Below are 16,439 nucleotides of genomic sequence, written 5' to 3'. Positions count from 1 at the left end.
GCCAGTCAAGCATTATGCACCATTTTATTGACCTCGTAAAGCAGATGGATCCGTCTGTTTCCGTGTTTCTCACTGGTGAATCCATCTTGCACTAGTTACTAGTCACTAGTTAGAAAGTGACAGGACAAATCAGCGACGAGGGGCAGTACTTTTGGGCGTGGTGGAGTCGTGACGTAAGCAAGCAGCGACTAGAGGCCGGTGCAATTATGACGGAAGAGATTAGCGTGGATGTCGCGAAAGCGCCAATTTTATCAGAACTTGACGACATTTCTTCCTTAAAAGAAGAACAAAGAACAGCAGTGAGTTGTTTTCTTTTCAAAAACAACAAAAGTCGTGTACTGACATGTCTACAGTCGCCATGGTTCGCGTTGTGCAGCTCTAAATGCAGTTTATTCCTCTGTAGCGATGAACGCACCTTGGTGGCGGCTACGTCACGTGTTTTGTTGCTCTGATTGGCCTGTAAAGTTGTGACAGAACGTTCATCCAATCACCCTTAGAGTTATTTTTCAAAGGCTCTGCCCTTTCCCAAACACTGTCTATTAGAGGTTTACCAGATGGATCTGTGAAACAAATTCATTGGGCCGTGCCAGGTTACCATTTTATGATTTTCTCTCAATAAATCAACGATTGCAGCCTCGTTGCGCCTTGATATTCTCATCATCAGTGGCCATGTTTCACATCATGCATCAAGAGTTATCCTGCGACTCTCACCCCTCATAGAAAAGCTCCAGGACTGCTCCTGAATAAGGCAACACTAAGATGTCAAAAACACATTTTAACCCATAACCTGCTACTTTCAAATCTACTTCTACTGAAAAAGCACATTTGTAAATTTACTTTATGGAGAGGAGAAAATTATTAATTTTCCATTTTTATGCCTTTCATGTTTTTAATGTTTTTCCCCTTCCCTTGGTGTTATTTACTTACCATTGTATTTATTCACCCCTTTGATTGTTTCAACCTTTTATTCACTTAATAAATCAATCATAGTCGATATATTTTGAATTTTTGACAAAATAAAGTTACAAAACATCTCTTTGATGTCAAAGTGAAAACAGATTTCAAAAAGTTATTGTCAAGTAATTAAAAGAATGTTATGTAATATAAGTAACAGCATAAATATTCCCCCCTTTAAGTCAGTTTAGTGGATCCGCCTTTGGCTGCAATACTGATTAATTTTAAAGCAGTTGAATAATTATGCAATCACTTATCTTACCCTCCCTTACATATTTTTGTTAAATTGACATTATTTAGTAAAAATCTATTTTCACTTTGACATTAAAGCTATGACTGATTTATAAAATCAATAAAAAGGGTAAAACATCCAAGTCAGGGGTGTCAAACTCAAGGCCCGGGGGCCAAATTCAGCCCATGGTGCTGTTGTACCCGGCCCGCAAGATCATATCATATTTCTATTGTAATTGTCCCGCTGGTATGAGGTCTGCAGATTTACTACAGTATAAAAATGTAAACTTAACCTGTGAAAGGTGAAAAAGTAAGAGTAAAAATATTTAGATAAAAAGTCACAGATGTGGGAAAGAAATCAATTTGTATTCATTTCATATTTTCCATTTTGCATCTCACAATCAAATTTATTGACTTTTTATTTCAGATTTTGACCTTTTAAATTCACAATTTTGACTTTTTTTACATCAAAATTCATCCTTTTAAATTCACAGTTGTAAATTTAAAGTCATGTTTGCACCTTTTCAACTCACTGTTTCAAACTTAAACTCACCTTTTGACCTTTTCAACTCCTAACTTTGACTTTTAATTCCACATTCTGACCTTTTAGACTCATAATTCAAAATTTAACTCATGTTTTTAACCTTTAAACTCAGGATTTAAAATTTTATGTAATATTTCTACTCTTAAAACTCCCTACTTTGACATGCTATCTCATATATTAACCCTTTAAAATCATTATTTTGACCTTTTGAACTAATAAGTTTGACTTTCATCTCAGATTTTGAGCCATCAAACTTGAAATTTTGACTTTTTAAATCTGAAAACCATTTATCATCAGTGCTCAGTTAGTTTCTTCCCATTTTTTTACTGATGCAAATGAGAGCTTATGGTTAAATGTTGACCCTGTTAGGCTCTCAGGTTAGACCTAAATTCAGAATCCGGCCCCTGCTGTGATTGAGTTTGACACCCCTGATCCAAGTGGTTAATACCTTTTATAGGCACTGTACATCCAAATAAATATTGGTAACTCCTCTTTGTATCATCCTGTGTAGCGAGGTTCCTGTGCTTCCCTTGGACATCTATAGCTTGCTATGATTCTGGCCTCCTAAGTCTGGGTTAAAAATGTTGGTTAGGTTTTCTACTCTAAGGATTTACTGGGTGCTTTTGCTGTTGGTTTGTAAGGGCTCTGTGCCTCGTCCTTATGTTTTCTTCTGCATGTGTCAAAGCTCTTCGTAAACCCTTGATTTTATAGAAATAAACAAAGGCTATTATCAGAAATGTCCTGGGTAAGTTCAGAATTATTTAGTCAGAATTGTAAATGAGCATGCTCTCTATAGTCACCTTCTGTTCAGATGATATTACAGCAGGGCAGTGAAGGCTTCCCCTCCAGCTTGGCACAGCGTTTCATTGAAGGAGCAGCAGCAGCAGCATCAGTGGCTCCAGGGCCTCCAGCTGCCGCCTCTGCCTGCCTACCAGCACTGCGGCTGGGGGAGGTGGTGGGCAGGCCGCAGGAGCACCCTGAGGCATCCCACTTATGCACCAGTAAAGAAACTGAACATCCCCGCCTCTCTCTTTCTGCTAACACATCTGACTTTAAAGAAGGTTATTAACACAAGTCTGATTAACAGAGTCACAAAAAGCAGCAAAAAAGTCAAGACTTTAAGTTTATCATCATTTGCATTAACAGTGTACTGGAATCTACAGTTTTAAGATTACATTATATTACATTTGAAGACAGATCAACTCTGTACACATGAAGTTACATTTTAGGACTTAGTTTGTGGTTTTTGTCAACCTTACAGCTGTGGTTAATGAACAGATGAGGAAGATGTACACACTGATCAACACATAAGACAGATCTAAGAAACAATGTTCAAGTATTTCCTCGCATTATGAGCAGGAACCAAATATTAAAAATGAAATTACATGATCCAACTTAGAAATTCCTTCCATGCAAAAATGGGAAAATAAGAATTTTAATACTGACGATGAGCTTAACTTTCAATTTAGACAGTTTATTTAAAAAAAAACATTTTGATGGTTAATGCTGAGCTTTGATTACTACATATGCAGAAAATTTAAATATTATTGCTTTTTAATAGAACAGCCACCCTGGATTCAGGTTATTGAGGTCACTCGTCCATGAGTTTGACCTCAACTTGCTGTGACGTCCCCACGCAATCAGAACAATAAAAGTCGCCTGGTCAGCGCTGTATATAAGAGTAATTATTGATGACACTCACACAAGTCAGAGGAGATTAACCCCCGTGTGAGTCAGAGAAAAAAAGAGAAATTAAGAGTGTTAGCTTTAGCTGCTACAACCTCTTATCAAAAATGCCAATCAATCAGAGAAAAATAGAAAAAAAAAAATCCTTCAACCTGTAAGGTTGGAGATTTCGGGGGATCAGGCACCAGTTTCAAACACAAACTCTTGTTCTAGTGCACCTGTACTAACATGTGAGTCCCCTGTTGTTGTTTATGTGCATGTGCACCAATGTGATCTCTGCTGTAAGGACACTGCTGGCCAAACTAAAAACTGATCAGAGCGGCTACAATACTGTAAAAAAAGGTCAGAGTCCAGGTAACAAAGCAGGCAGCTAACTCTTCCATGCATATCTACGGTTGGACTAAAACAACAAGAGAAAGTAATGCAGATTATGTGAACAAAAGGGCTGAAAGCAGAGGTAGACTAAAGTCTGTGCAAATAACACAAGGAGCTGTCAGTCACTTCTAATGAGTTCCACTTGAAGTGAAATGCATGTGAGCCTCCTGCTGGTGTCTAAGAAGTTTCAACAGAAGTGAAGTCTCTCTCTGAGCTAAAAGCTGGCTGCTGCTGCTGCTAAGAGTGGCCTTGGAAGCACTAAAGCTAAATCTGACACACATCTGAGCTGTCCTTTCAAAGGATCCAAAAATGAAGAACTTAATATTAAAAAATGTCAAAAAAAAGGCACACACAATAATTAGGACCAAGGCATCAAGCAAGGTTGGCACAAAGACTGGTAGCATGCGAGTAAAACTGAAAAAAGGGGGGGTTAGAAATGAAAGAATGAAAAATATGAAAAGTAAAGAAAAATATTCAGAATAAGCAGCAGAAGGAAAGAAAGAAACAAAAAAAAACATGCAAAAATGATACTCCCAATTTTCAACGTACTCCAAATCAGCCTCAGAGAAATTAAATATGCCTGCCACATGTCCGTGTTACACGTTTCCAGAATGTTATTTGGTTTCGGCTGATGCAAAGTCATCTGGCTATGTCTTGTGAGTTACATATGCAGCTAGAATATAGTTGTGCGCACACAGCCAGTAGTGGGATTTGTAGCTCAATATATACACAAGTTTTAGTTATTGCAGGTTCCACTTGGCAGTCCAGCACTTGTTGCACACACAGCCGGAGCTCTGAGTGCTCTGCAGAGGGGAATCTACGCTACTGTGAGGAGGAGAGGCAGGGCTTAGTCCAGGTTGAGGCTGAGAGAGGCTAAAACTGCAGCTGGGTGGTACCTTAGAGAGCAAGGGGGGAGCGAGGGGGCACAGGAAGCGGTCACCAGTAAAAGGAGCGCGTCAGGAAGTTGGCTGCCGTGCTGAGCCAGCCCATGCCGTCTGTGATGGAACCCACACGTGTCACCGCCTTGTCCTGCTCCTGGGACGGACTCTCCTCCTCGGGCAGGTAGTCTGGGATGTCTGAGTTCTCCTCTACAAGCACCGCCGAGTCTTCTTGGAATGGAACCATCAGCTGCAAAAAGAAAGACCAAGAAAATTTAAAATTGAGAAAAATGTAAAACAGTAAAAACAGAAAATGTGTGCACTTTGCCCAAAAACCTTCAGCGCTGTTGTGTGACAACGAAGCCTGAAAACCCATTATGAGCAGTCATTAACATGACTGAGCGAAGGCTGACCCCTGCTGGCAACATTGTGTATGACTTTAAGTTTGCCAAGTGTACATTTTTAAACCCATTTATTAAAACATTCATTTTATTATAACACTATTGTAATAATGATCACACAATTTCATATTTCTATAAAATTAGCCTTTTTAATTGCTATATGGGTTTAATTAAAGCTCCAGAATTGGATTACACTGCTGTTAAATACTGGGATGGTAATGTGTTTTGCAAAAAAACAAGCCTACAGGCTGAAGCAGAGATGTGACTAGCTAATCATGTCAGTGTGAATAAGTCTCAGCTGCAGGCAAGGGTGGCTACAGCCCTACAGAGACATGCACACAACATACGAAGAATAAACTGATCCAATTGCTGATTTCTTCATGAGGAAAACAAATAATGTACACAATTCAGATGTTTTTATCCTCCAAACCTCTCCTTCTTACCTCTCCTCCATCCTCAGTCTTCACCACCTGCTGGGCCTTCATTACTTTGGTGGAGTTGATTGCAGTTCCCAACGCCTGTTAAAGAAATAACACCCATGGTAATATGTGATGTTTAAATCGTCAAAAAGGCTGAAAGTCAAACAAAAAATTAATGAGGTACCTACTTCTCAGGACTACCGGCTGGGACGTAAAAAGGCAATACAGGTTTTTCTTTTCTGTATTAACCCACTTAGACCTAAAGCTGCCTAAAAATAACAGCTCTGAAACCTGAATATATTTGTAAACAACCTCCAAAAACCAGAGGATTTTCTGCAAAACTGCACAGAATGTCAACATTTACTAAAATCTTTATTCCTTGGCCTCATTAGCAATGAGAGATATGAAATTAAAAAAACTTCATAGCTTCGACCCTCAGTTTTGTCCATAAATAATGCCTTTGACCTAATGGTTGTTAACATTTTTAAGGCATCACTCAAATCAAAATCATTAGTGTCCTCCTCTTCTTCAAAACATGTCTCTTATCCACTGAGCCCTGGCTAGTAGATCCCCATTTATATAATAACGTCATTCTTTTGGACCATCCTGCGTGTTCCCCTGATCTAAATCCAACTGAGAGCATTTGGGGATGAATGACAAGGGAAGTTTACAAAAATGGACGTCAGTTCCAGACAGTGGATGCCCTTCGTGAAGCCATCTTCACCACTTGGAGCAACATTCCCACTAGCCTCCTGGAAACACTCGCATCAAGCATGCCCAAACGAATGTTTGAAGTGATCAAAGAGAACGGTGGGGCTACTCAATACTGAGTCCTATTTTGAAACTTTTATTTCTGTCGTGTTTTTGAGCTGTGGTCTTAAAGTTCTGATCAGCTGATCAACAGCCTATTTCAGTTTGACTGTTGTTTTCAATAAATTGCTTACTCAGATTTTTTTTGTCTCACTCCCATTTCTTCTTTTTTTGCACTTTGAAGCTCTACTTAGAACCTTCTTAAGATCCAATAGTGCAAAATGTACAGTCAGTGCTTAACAAATTTATCAGACCACCTGTCATATTTGCCTCAGAGACCATCCAGCATCATGAAGTGCTTTAATGCGGACTCTTTCATTTTCAGTGAGCTCTCCACGTTTTACCATTTTGAACAGGAATGAGGGATTTCAAACTGAATTCACCCAAATTTGAGCCGGCTCACTGGGCTTCTCTGAGAAGTCAGAAATTAATCAAGCATAACATTCAACCACTAAAACTATTTTTTCTGTTCAGGAATGCAAGTAAATAACTATAATTTGACATATTAATCAAGAAATAATAATGTGCTTTACTTTTTTTGTAAATCAGTACATTTGAAAATTCATGGATAACAATAATAATTATATTTTAGCATTAAAAATATCATTTGGGTTAAAAAGCTTCTACATATTGGTTTATTAACCATTGCAGAAACATTAAAAATGATTTTGGTAATTACCAATGCTGTTCATTTAGGGCAGCTGTGGCATACACCTTACTTTGGTTAGGGTTAGGGTGGTCTAATACATTTGTTAAGAACCGTAAATTCTTTCAATTTTTCAACTGGTCTTAAGATTTTGATCAGGAGTGTATTTATCACAGAGTTTTTCGTGTTTCAACAACACGGAGAACAAACCAAGTGCTGGATGCAAATTTTGTCGTCTATCAACATTAAACAACAAATAACACACGTCACGTCTGTAACATCCGTCTAAGGAAAGTGCAGTCGGATTCCCTAATCACCACTGTTCTCCTTTCCTATCCTCTTACTCTCACCTTTCCTTCACCCTGTGACGTTTTTCACCGGGGTTAAGAAAAAGTGGATAGGAAATGTTTTTTGGACTTTTCAAATAGACCCCTTGGCTTATGTAGTAACGTTAATTATGGAGTTAGTGTAGCTATGTTAGCTTTAGCTAAAGCTAAAAGCAAGCCCCTGTTTGTGTAACTACTTCTTACATAATTTAATCCTGGATCAGACCTCTGTCTTTTTTCTTTTTTCTGTCTTTTTTTCACGAAATTCTGCTTGATCTGTAATGTTTGTGATGTGGTTATTTCATTAATATTAATGATTAAAGTATTTTTTTTAATCTAAGACTTAAAATAAGTTGTACCAGAAAATTATTAATCATTCCTCAGATAAACGGTCTGTGAGAGTGAATGTTCGAGATTTGTTGTCTGCAGCCCTCCTCTCTTAAAGAGCCTAAAAACAAAACATTTTGATTCTGCCTTCTGTATTTGTATTTTAGCAAATCACTTTGCAGTTTTTCGGTTACATGTCTCAAAAACATCCAAAATAGATCTTAAAGCTAGAAGAACGTTCATCCTGTTTAGATGGGTTAATCAACCTCTGATAAGCCTCTGATAATAACAGTTTCAATATTTCTGTAAGACATTAGTAAAATGTTTCACATCTACAAGTTTCTTGAAGGAAAAGTTAACTTACATCAGCTTTAAGGTCCGAGCGGATCCTGACAACACATCTCTTCACAGCCATCTGGAAGGTAAAGCTGATGACCCCTCGAATCTTCAGTAACGCCTCCTCACAAAGACTCCTTCGAGTCTGACAAAGGAAGGGGATAAGTTAAAGGCTTGTGTGTTATGAATGACTCACAGGTACATCTATCAAGCATTATACTGGAAGTGTGAACAGGTTCCAGTTTAATCAGGTCACATGTGGGTATGAAAACATCTTAGAAAAAAACATAAAACATCTAAACAGATTATTAATTGGAAAAGCAGGTTGCATGACTACATTTCCCAGCTGCTACAGCCTTGTGTGTTTGCTGTAGTGATAGCACTGCGGCCCACCAGAGGCCGTCTGTCTGCTGTAATGGAATCTGGCTAGGTGAGAGCTTCCCACAGAGCAGCATTCAGGTTCAATCTCAGCGTCCTGCTGTTCAATGGCTGACATTTACAATCTGACCCCTCCACCCCCCTCTCATCCTGCTCCAGATAGACACCGCTAAGTTACCCTGACAACACTGTCATATAAAAACAAAGCTCCCCAAAAGAGTGTTTTTTTGTGCATCAACAGACATTCACTGTGCCCTGAATGCACTCAGTGGGCACTCACAGGGTCATCCAGTCCATCGATGTGCAGCACTACAGTTTTGGCCCGCTTGTTGTTGGAGCCCAGGAAGAAGTGGGCTTTACGCCGGCAGGAGGCGGCCGCTGCCTCTGCCTGCTCAGCTTCTTCTTTACCCGCTGACTGCAGGATCTCATAGATTTCTGATGCCAGCAGTTTGGTCTCCCCAGGCGATGTGCCCCTGTGGAGAAAGAGAATTTTAAAGAGTTTAAGAGGGAGACAATGCCCCTCCACAAAAAAAGCTATGCAGTTGGGATTTATGTACAAAAGAAAAGTGGCACTTATAAAAGTTAGAAATTATCTTTAGTTGTTGAAGTGATGTAGTTGGAAATAAATCAGTAAAAGACTTAAAGCTCCGGTGAGGAATGTTCAGTTAGTTATAAAAGATAATCAAGGTTGGCTGCTTTATATGGTTGGTGTTAATTTCTGAAACTGCTGCAGGGTTTTTTATGCTCACAGTGCTCTGGGTTGAAAACCGTTCAACTTTTGTAACATTGCTGTGCCCGTCAGTGTCAGCTCTCCCTCACTGGCCAATCAAAATCAAGAAGGGGCAGGACTTCTGATAAAGGTGGAAGAGAAATGGCTCAAACTTATCTTCTCAGGGGAAAAGATTCCAGGTCTACAGGTGCTGCCACTATACAACATTCTCATGTTTTCTTTCTGTGTTCATGAGGAACACAGAGTGCTATCTAAAAACATTATGGACACTTGAGAGGACAGCAGAAGTCAGTTTTTATAGGAAATGCTGGTTAGAAGTGCTCTGAACCCGAGGTTGTGAGCCCTGCCAGCACTGAAAGCAGCAGCTGTGAGGACACAAGCCCTACAAGGACAAAATCTGCAAAGACACATGAGTTAGCACTTTGTTGATGGGTGGGCGGGTGGGGGCAGACCTGCCCACAGAATTGGCTGGGCCCCTGAAAATCCCAGTGAACGGGCCCTCCCCAGTTGGGATTTATTTACGATTTCAATGCATGTGTGTTAGCATCGAGGCTAACTGTTACCTTATTTTACAGCTGTGAAGTGTGTCAAGTGTTAAACCATGCCCCTTTTAACCAACTTCAACGTGGTTTTTTTTTGCGAATTAACTATTTTTTGTCATTTCTAAAATGTGTATGCCAATTTTTGCCACTTTTATTCGATTTCTGTCACTATTGTAAAACTTTTTAAAACACTTTAAACACTTTCAAACTAACTTTTTGCCTTTTCTTTACATGTTTAGCCCATTTTCACCAAACTTGTGCCATTATCAACCTCTTTATGCCCTTTTTGAAACTTTTATTCAATTTCTGTCACTTTTTCCCCCCTTTTAATCCATTTTTGCCACTAGTCGCCCATTTTTGCATTATTTGAAGTTATCAAATTATTTTTCCACTAAAGTTGTCCCATTTTCTTCTAATTTATTATCTGGCATCCTTACATCTGATGTTACTCTCCAAATAGTTTAGTTCAATGTGCCCATCCACACTGTTATAATTACCTAAAAAAGATAATTATGTTAAAACAGCAGGGGTTTATGTCTTCAAAAAGGCTACATTGCATTAATAAATAAGATATATTATTAATAAATAACATTCTTTTCTTTGCTCTAGTAAAAGTGGGTAGAATTCAGTTAAAAATAAACTATGGTTAACAGCTTAACCCCATTTAGCCCCAGAAAGCCCTCCCCTTTTCCCCCTCTATGGGCGGCCCTGGGTGGGGAACCCAAAAGTGGTGCAAACCAAAAAAATCCTCACAGGAGCAGTACAGGTGCAGCCGCTTAGATGTTGACATGATTAAGGTCACTTAAAAAATGCATGTGGACTCTTCTCCACCTCTTAATTTCTATAATTTTAGGACAAAATATTTGTTAAGATGAAGACGGAAATATTAATGCAGGGACAGATAAGTGTAAGAGGAAGTGCATGTTGTGCCCTAAAAAAAAAATCAGATCTCTGACTTCATTTACTGCTGTCTCAAATCTCGCCTTATCCTTACTAAATCCCACAGTGAAGAAAATGTTTCAGGCTTTAGTTTTTTCAAATATCTATTTTAAAACTACTGGGTGTACCAAAAGATAATGCTGTAATCCCTTACACAACATTCAGCTTGTGCTTATATAGACAAGTTTGCACTTTGGTGGTGCTTTTTAAGCCCTTTTAGGCAAAAATTCCACAGCAGATCACTGTTTTAGTGGGCAGCAGGTTTGCTGAAGAAATCCATGTAAGGTCATTTGCAGTTGCAGATATTGTGTGAAGGATGCTGAGATTTACCTGCAGGCGATACTGCTTTATATGTCACCAAGTCATCACTCCTACTATAGTAACAATATTCGACATTAGCTGTCTGGAGTGGCTGCCCTTGGGACCCTGTTGCTCTGGCTCTGTGGAAGCATGTCAGCCTTTAACTGAGCCAAACACTCTCCTAAACTGATTTATTTATCACTTCTGTGTAATGAAAGAGAAGCAACATCTCCTTGAGCTTAGGATGTTAATGTGTTGAAGGAACAAAAATGGTATTCACACCTGTTTGGTGCAGAAACGCTGCATGCTCCCCCTCAGCTGTGTGTTCCCACCCTGCCCGGCTATGATCGACCTCTATCCAAAGTCAGAGCAGCAAAAGCTGCTGCTTTTTGCTGCAAGGCTCATCTTTATGCCGTTCATGACAAGCTTAAGTGACTGTCTAACTACGGGGCAGGAAAGAGCATTGCTACAGGGTGGGAAGGGACAAAATGATACAAGCTACAGCCAGCCACTTGAACACAGGTCTATTCCTATCAGGGTGCTAATGATGAACAGCAGCTTGGTAAACTGCCATGCACCCTTGGGTAAGAGCAGTAATATGAATACCTTATCAGGCATGACCTATATCCACTCATACTTAACCCAGGTGTACTCAACATGTCCTGTTAAAAAATATACTTTAAATTTTGTCAGATCAAACTAGAACTAGAGGTGGGAACAGGAAGGTAACTAATGGTTTACTATGACATGATACCTGGTCTGTGACAACTATTATCATAAAAAAATGATTCTGTGATCATTAATAGATTGCAGGACAACCTTAAAATAATGATATCTGATTAACTGAAGAATACAAAATGATGTTAGTAAGGTAAAATGCAGGATTAATAATCTCTACATGCTTTATCCTTTACCTTTTTTCACTGTCGTCCAACATCATCCTACTGTCATCTTTCCTTTAATCCAGATATAAACTGCATTTTAGGCAGTCAACTCCTGTTCACGTGACCCTTATTTTTGTCATAATCACCCCAGTATAGAGTCATGAAGTAGTTGCCATAAAATTGTATATTGCCCTAACGCTACTTATCATCTATTACATGAAGGTAACACAAAAAACAAGCAACTTTACCATGTTTGGAAACTGAGCCACCTCTGCAAAATAACCTGACAAGTCAACAATAAAACGAGAGCAAATATACGCTCACATCAGTAAAAACCTTTAAGCATACTCATCAAGAAATTGTACAGAGGTGGCAAGGTGAATTAAAATCCCGGACATGCAGGAACAGCAGTTTTAATTGTTTCCACCTTATTCTTATTCAACTTTAATCACAGTCATACTGACGGGGCGAATGGAGGGCATCTTTCTGACAGGAAAACCTGCAGACTGGCACATTATCCGTGCAAAACAAAAGAAATCCTAGGTTACGGTTTTAAGTAAAGAAAGTGCAATGTGAGCATGTGTATGTGTCTGTATGGGGGTTAGAGAGACATAGTAATGACAGGAACTTGCTTCTGCATGACATTCTGCAGACTCAGCATCATGCCCAGCTCGCCCTTCATCTTCTCCTGGTTGGCTCGACATTCTGCCAGGTAGCGCACAGCCTGCAAGGACAAGAGTGACCATTATTCATCTAAAAGCTGACCACGGAGCATTGACGATACCATCAAAGAAAAAAGAGAGAGAGAGCTTTTAAAAATGAATGAGCATGTACAATGGTAAAATATTACATAACCAGTATTCATACACACTCTGACTGGGTGTTTACACTTCACCAGTTACCATCCAGGAGCCACTGTTACGTAAGTCCACTTAAATGTTTACTTACAATACAAGTCAGGCTCTGTACAGAAGAGTGGTGCTTCTGGAAGTGAGGAGAGGTTTCTATATCTTTTGTTTGTTTTGACATGACAAAACAGACAGCAAATGTCACCATTGTGCCGGGTTTAAAATATGTAGCTGTTGAAATGCCAGCACGTGTCACCTTTGGCAGTGGACTGTGGTACACTGGAGAGAGAAATGGCCTTTAGTTATCTCTGCTGGACAGCAGGGAGGATGTGTGTGGTGGGGGTTGGCATGAACAAACAACCCCACTAATAACAATAAAACCCTGGTTTCTCAACCGTGAGGGCTGTAGATGGAGACAAAATTGATCCAAATATCTGAAATTAGTGGATCAATGTTGTGGAACAGTTACTTTTGTTTTGTGAATGGTTACCAACCCAATTCTGGCCTCTCTCCACAGGCACCAGACTCATTTTAGGATTCATTTTAAAATTGCATTGTTTCCTTTTAAAGCTTTGAATGGATCAATACATTACTCAATACGTTTCTGACCCCCTTCAATATCCACACCCCCTTGTGATCCTTCAGGACTACTGATCAGCTTCATCTTGTCCTCCCTAAAACAGATTAAACTACCTCTTGAAATCAAAACATCCCCCATCTTACCAATTTTAAATCACATATAAAAATGCTCTTTTATTCTTTGGCTTTTAATGATTTTATGGTGTTCTAACTTCATATTTTCTTTTATTTCTGCTGTTTATAGTTTTTGTGCAGCACTTTGGTATGCATTTATGTTTTTAAAGGTCACATGTTATGTAAAATACACTTTGCAGGGTTTTCTATGAAAGATATATGCCCCCGGCCGGTCCAGTTCAGAACCCCCCCCCCCCCAAACTTTCCCCGACTTCGAGAAATTGTGTGCTTAAACAAGCCGTTCTCAGATGTCCCCTTGTGATGTCATGTGGGGAGTTAGCCCCACCCCCAGGTTCAGTTGGCTCTTCTCTACTTAGAGGAAAGTTCCACCCTCCTCTCTAGGAGAGCCACATCCATTTCCTGAGGGGGCGGAGTCAGACAGCTCAGTAACATTTAAAGCCACAGACACAGAAACAGCTCATTCTGAGCAGGGCTGAAACAGAGAGGTTTTCAGACAAGCAAAAATCCAATACTGGAGTGTTTATTCAGCAACAAACTTCACAGGCATGCTTTAGGGACCTCTGAGACCAATATAAACTTGTCTTAAAAGGGTAAAACATGTGAACTTTAAAATGTTCATTATAAATAAAGTAGACTGGTTTGGTTATGTTGTTGTTGTTTACAAAAAAAGTTAAACATTGCTGCTTACCAGTAGTGCAGAGTAGACAACCTGTGGGTTGGGGTGGTCCAAAAACAGGATGAGACCTGGCAGACAACCTTGGTCTTCTACTATGGCTCTTCTATTTAAAGGGTCTGCAGCAAGATCTCGAAGCTGGTTCACCACAGTCAGTGCATCCATCTCCGCACTCATGGTGCCTCTTGTCTTGATGCCACACACATCAAACCAACCTCTTCTTGTTACTATGTGGGGAAAAAGGTACACAAGGGAATTAGATTAATATAGGAAAGGGCTGAATTAAAGATGCATGATACAGTCAGCAAATATTGAAGTTAAATGTAGGTATCAGCAAAATCTGTTGATATTTACAGCCATACTTTACAGCTATGTTTTCAACCCTACATACTGGCAGTCGATATCATGTATAGCCCATAAATGTCAAAAAAAATACCAGCATTAATTTAACAGCTATATTTAATCTTAGTTTAAGATTAAAATGTTCAGCAGTTTTGTCACATTTGACTAATTTCTATCCTTTATAGTTTAAGTTGACAAAAATGCATTTTTTGTCCAGTTTTAGTCCAAATAAAGTGCTTACATGTAGTCAAAACATGTATTAGTATTGCCTGAATCTGGAACTTAATCATATTAGTTTGTTCTATTTAGTCTTCCAAATCTGGGATCTCTGAAATTTACAGAGGCAGAAGAACCAAAGATGCAATGTGTGTTTGACAGATTCACCCACAGTAGAGAAATATCATTGATTTTGAATGTTAGAGGAAAACCTATATACATTTTAATCTTCTTGAGACTAGGGCTGGGCAATTAATCGCAAATTAGATTAAATCGCAATATGGTCTGCTGCAATATTCAAATCGCAGAGGGTGCAATATTTTTTAGACCTGAAATCTGGGCCAAAATACCATTTTTTTGTGTTTTTTGTTTTTTGCAGCAGAGATGTTATGCATGTCATATCACGCAATCATTCAAGTGACATTTTTTTTTACAACAGTCTGCAAAAATTCCTACTTTCTTCATTTTTGTGCATTTTTTTTAATTGAATATGAGAATGACATAAAAATAACCAAACACTTCTACAAAAAAGTCCATATCAAATTTGCAGCACGAGTCAAGATCGTAACAAATGATGAGGAACTTCAGGAATAATCGCATATCAAATCGCAATCGCAACACTGAGGAAAAAAAAAAAATCACAACTGGATTATTTCCCCAAATCGTTTAGGCCTACTTGAGACTAAACTAACTTATTTCCATCAGAGTTGTGGCCATCACAGATCATTTTCTAGCTGGTCTTAGTGTCGTCTTTCTCATGGAAAAATGGTTGTCAGCAAACATTTTTAGTCATAATTATAATTGAGAAACACTTGAATACACATGTGTACCATCAGGTATAGGTGGTTGCTACACACTACATGAGGCTCAACCTGAGCACTGAACATTTTGAAAGAAGCTCCTAATGTCAAATAACGATCAGACTGTCTATTTCCATGGTGTATCTGCAAAGATCAAATATTGTGCATCCCTTGGCTGTAGCATTATTTGGATAAACATTTCTAATCACCTTAACTCATAAATTAATTATTAGACCGTTTTTAAGTGTCAAAACTTCAAGGACCCAAGTACAGGTCTTTAAACTGCTGTATTTCTTTTTTTTCTGAAAACATCAGCACACAGAATAAAGGTCATCAGAATTTAAACGTCCTGCAATGATTTTGGCATCCCCTCCAGATAAAGCAGTCTTAGACGTTTTTGTACTTTACATGTGTAGAGTCTTTTCAAACAGCTTTCACATTCAATCAGTGAACTTGTTAGCAACGATTACAAATAAAGTAAAAACTAAGACGTTATTGGTCAACCTTTCTACAGTGGTTTCAAATATTGAAAGTTGTTTAAACTGATGCAGAAACAGTATATGTCTCTGACAGTTACTGTTGACCTTTCAGCAATCCTTTCAGATTTGTTTCAGCTTCTCTGGCATTAATGCTGCAATAAACTCTGAAACACCCATGTGTGTCTTTTACTCATGTAGAGATACAAGATAAGCTTCAAAAAAGAAGATAAGGCTGCAGTTACCTCACGAGACTGTGATTAGCCTAGCCTGTTTTTAGGCAAATTGGGATAAATATGCAGTTTAAATTCACGCCCTACTGCATGAGAAACAACTTAAATGCCGAGTCTAAAATAAAAATACTCAAAGACACTTTCTTCGACCCCCAACCTCACCTCAAATCACGCCCTATGGTACAGAGACGAATCGGCAGCTAAGCTAGGCTAGCTAACGTTACTTGACAATGAGAGCATACCTTGCTTTCAGTTTTCTGTGAAATCATGAGACAACCCAGAATGACTTCGGTTACAGCGGGTACAACAAACGACGTAAAACAGCCGAGTTCCAGTCGCACATTAAAACAAAAAAAAAATGTGAGAAAATAATTTCTCTGACACAGGCCTGCGCCTCTTTCTTTACTACCTTTCCTTAGCTAGCAGCTGTG

The 16,439-nt window shown here is 39.0% G+C and overlaps 1 protein-coding gene across 1 annotated transcript; it reads right to left on the bottom strand.

The window, feature by feature from the left end:
• Positions 1-2,839: 2,839 nt before the first annotated feature.
• On the bottom strand, positions 2,840-16,439 carry armc1 (armadillo repeat containing 1). The gene is made up of 7 exons (XM_041814612.1): positions 16,251-16,439; positions 13,957-14,168; positions 12,339-12,430; positions 8,592-8,784; positions 7,962-8,078; positions 5,513-5,587; positions 2,840-4,918 (listed from the first exon to the last, which is right to left on the bottom strand). Exons 2-7 carry the CDS (start codon positions 14,116-14,118, stop codon positions 4,727-4,729), a joined length of 831 nt encoding a protein of 276 aa, XP_041670546.1. The 5' UTR covers positions 14,119-14,168; positions 16,251-16,439; the 3' UTR covers positions 2,840-4,726.

Source organism: Cheilinus undulatus, linkage group 19, assembly GCF_018320785.1.
Source record: "Cheilinus undulatus linkage group 19, ASM1832078v1, whole genome shotgun sequence".
Lineage (NCBI taxonomy): Eukaryota > Metazoa > Chordata > Actinopteri > Labriformes > Labridae > Cheilinus > Cheilinus undulatus.
Note: the sequence above shows the minus strand (reverse complement) of the source record. Positions and strands in the feature narration are given on the sequence as shown.

Bases quoted from the DNA above. Each gene is read 5' to 3' on its own strand.
- armc1 (XM_041814612.1), bottom strand. From the start codon at position 14,118: ATGAGTGCGGAGATGGATGCACTGACTGTGGTGAACCAGCTTCGAGAT. The intron at 12,431-13,956 runs GTAAGCAGCAAT...TTGTCCTTGCAG, and splicing joins TTGTCTACTCTGCACTACTG to GCTGTGCGCTACCTGGCAGA. The intron at 5,588-7,961 runs GTAAGTTAACTT...TTTCTTTAACAG, and splicing joins GCTCGGACCTTAAAGCTGAT to GCGTTGGGAACTGCAATCAA.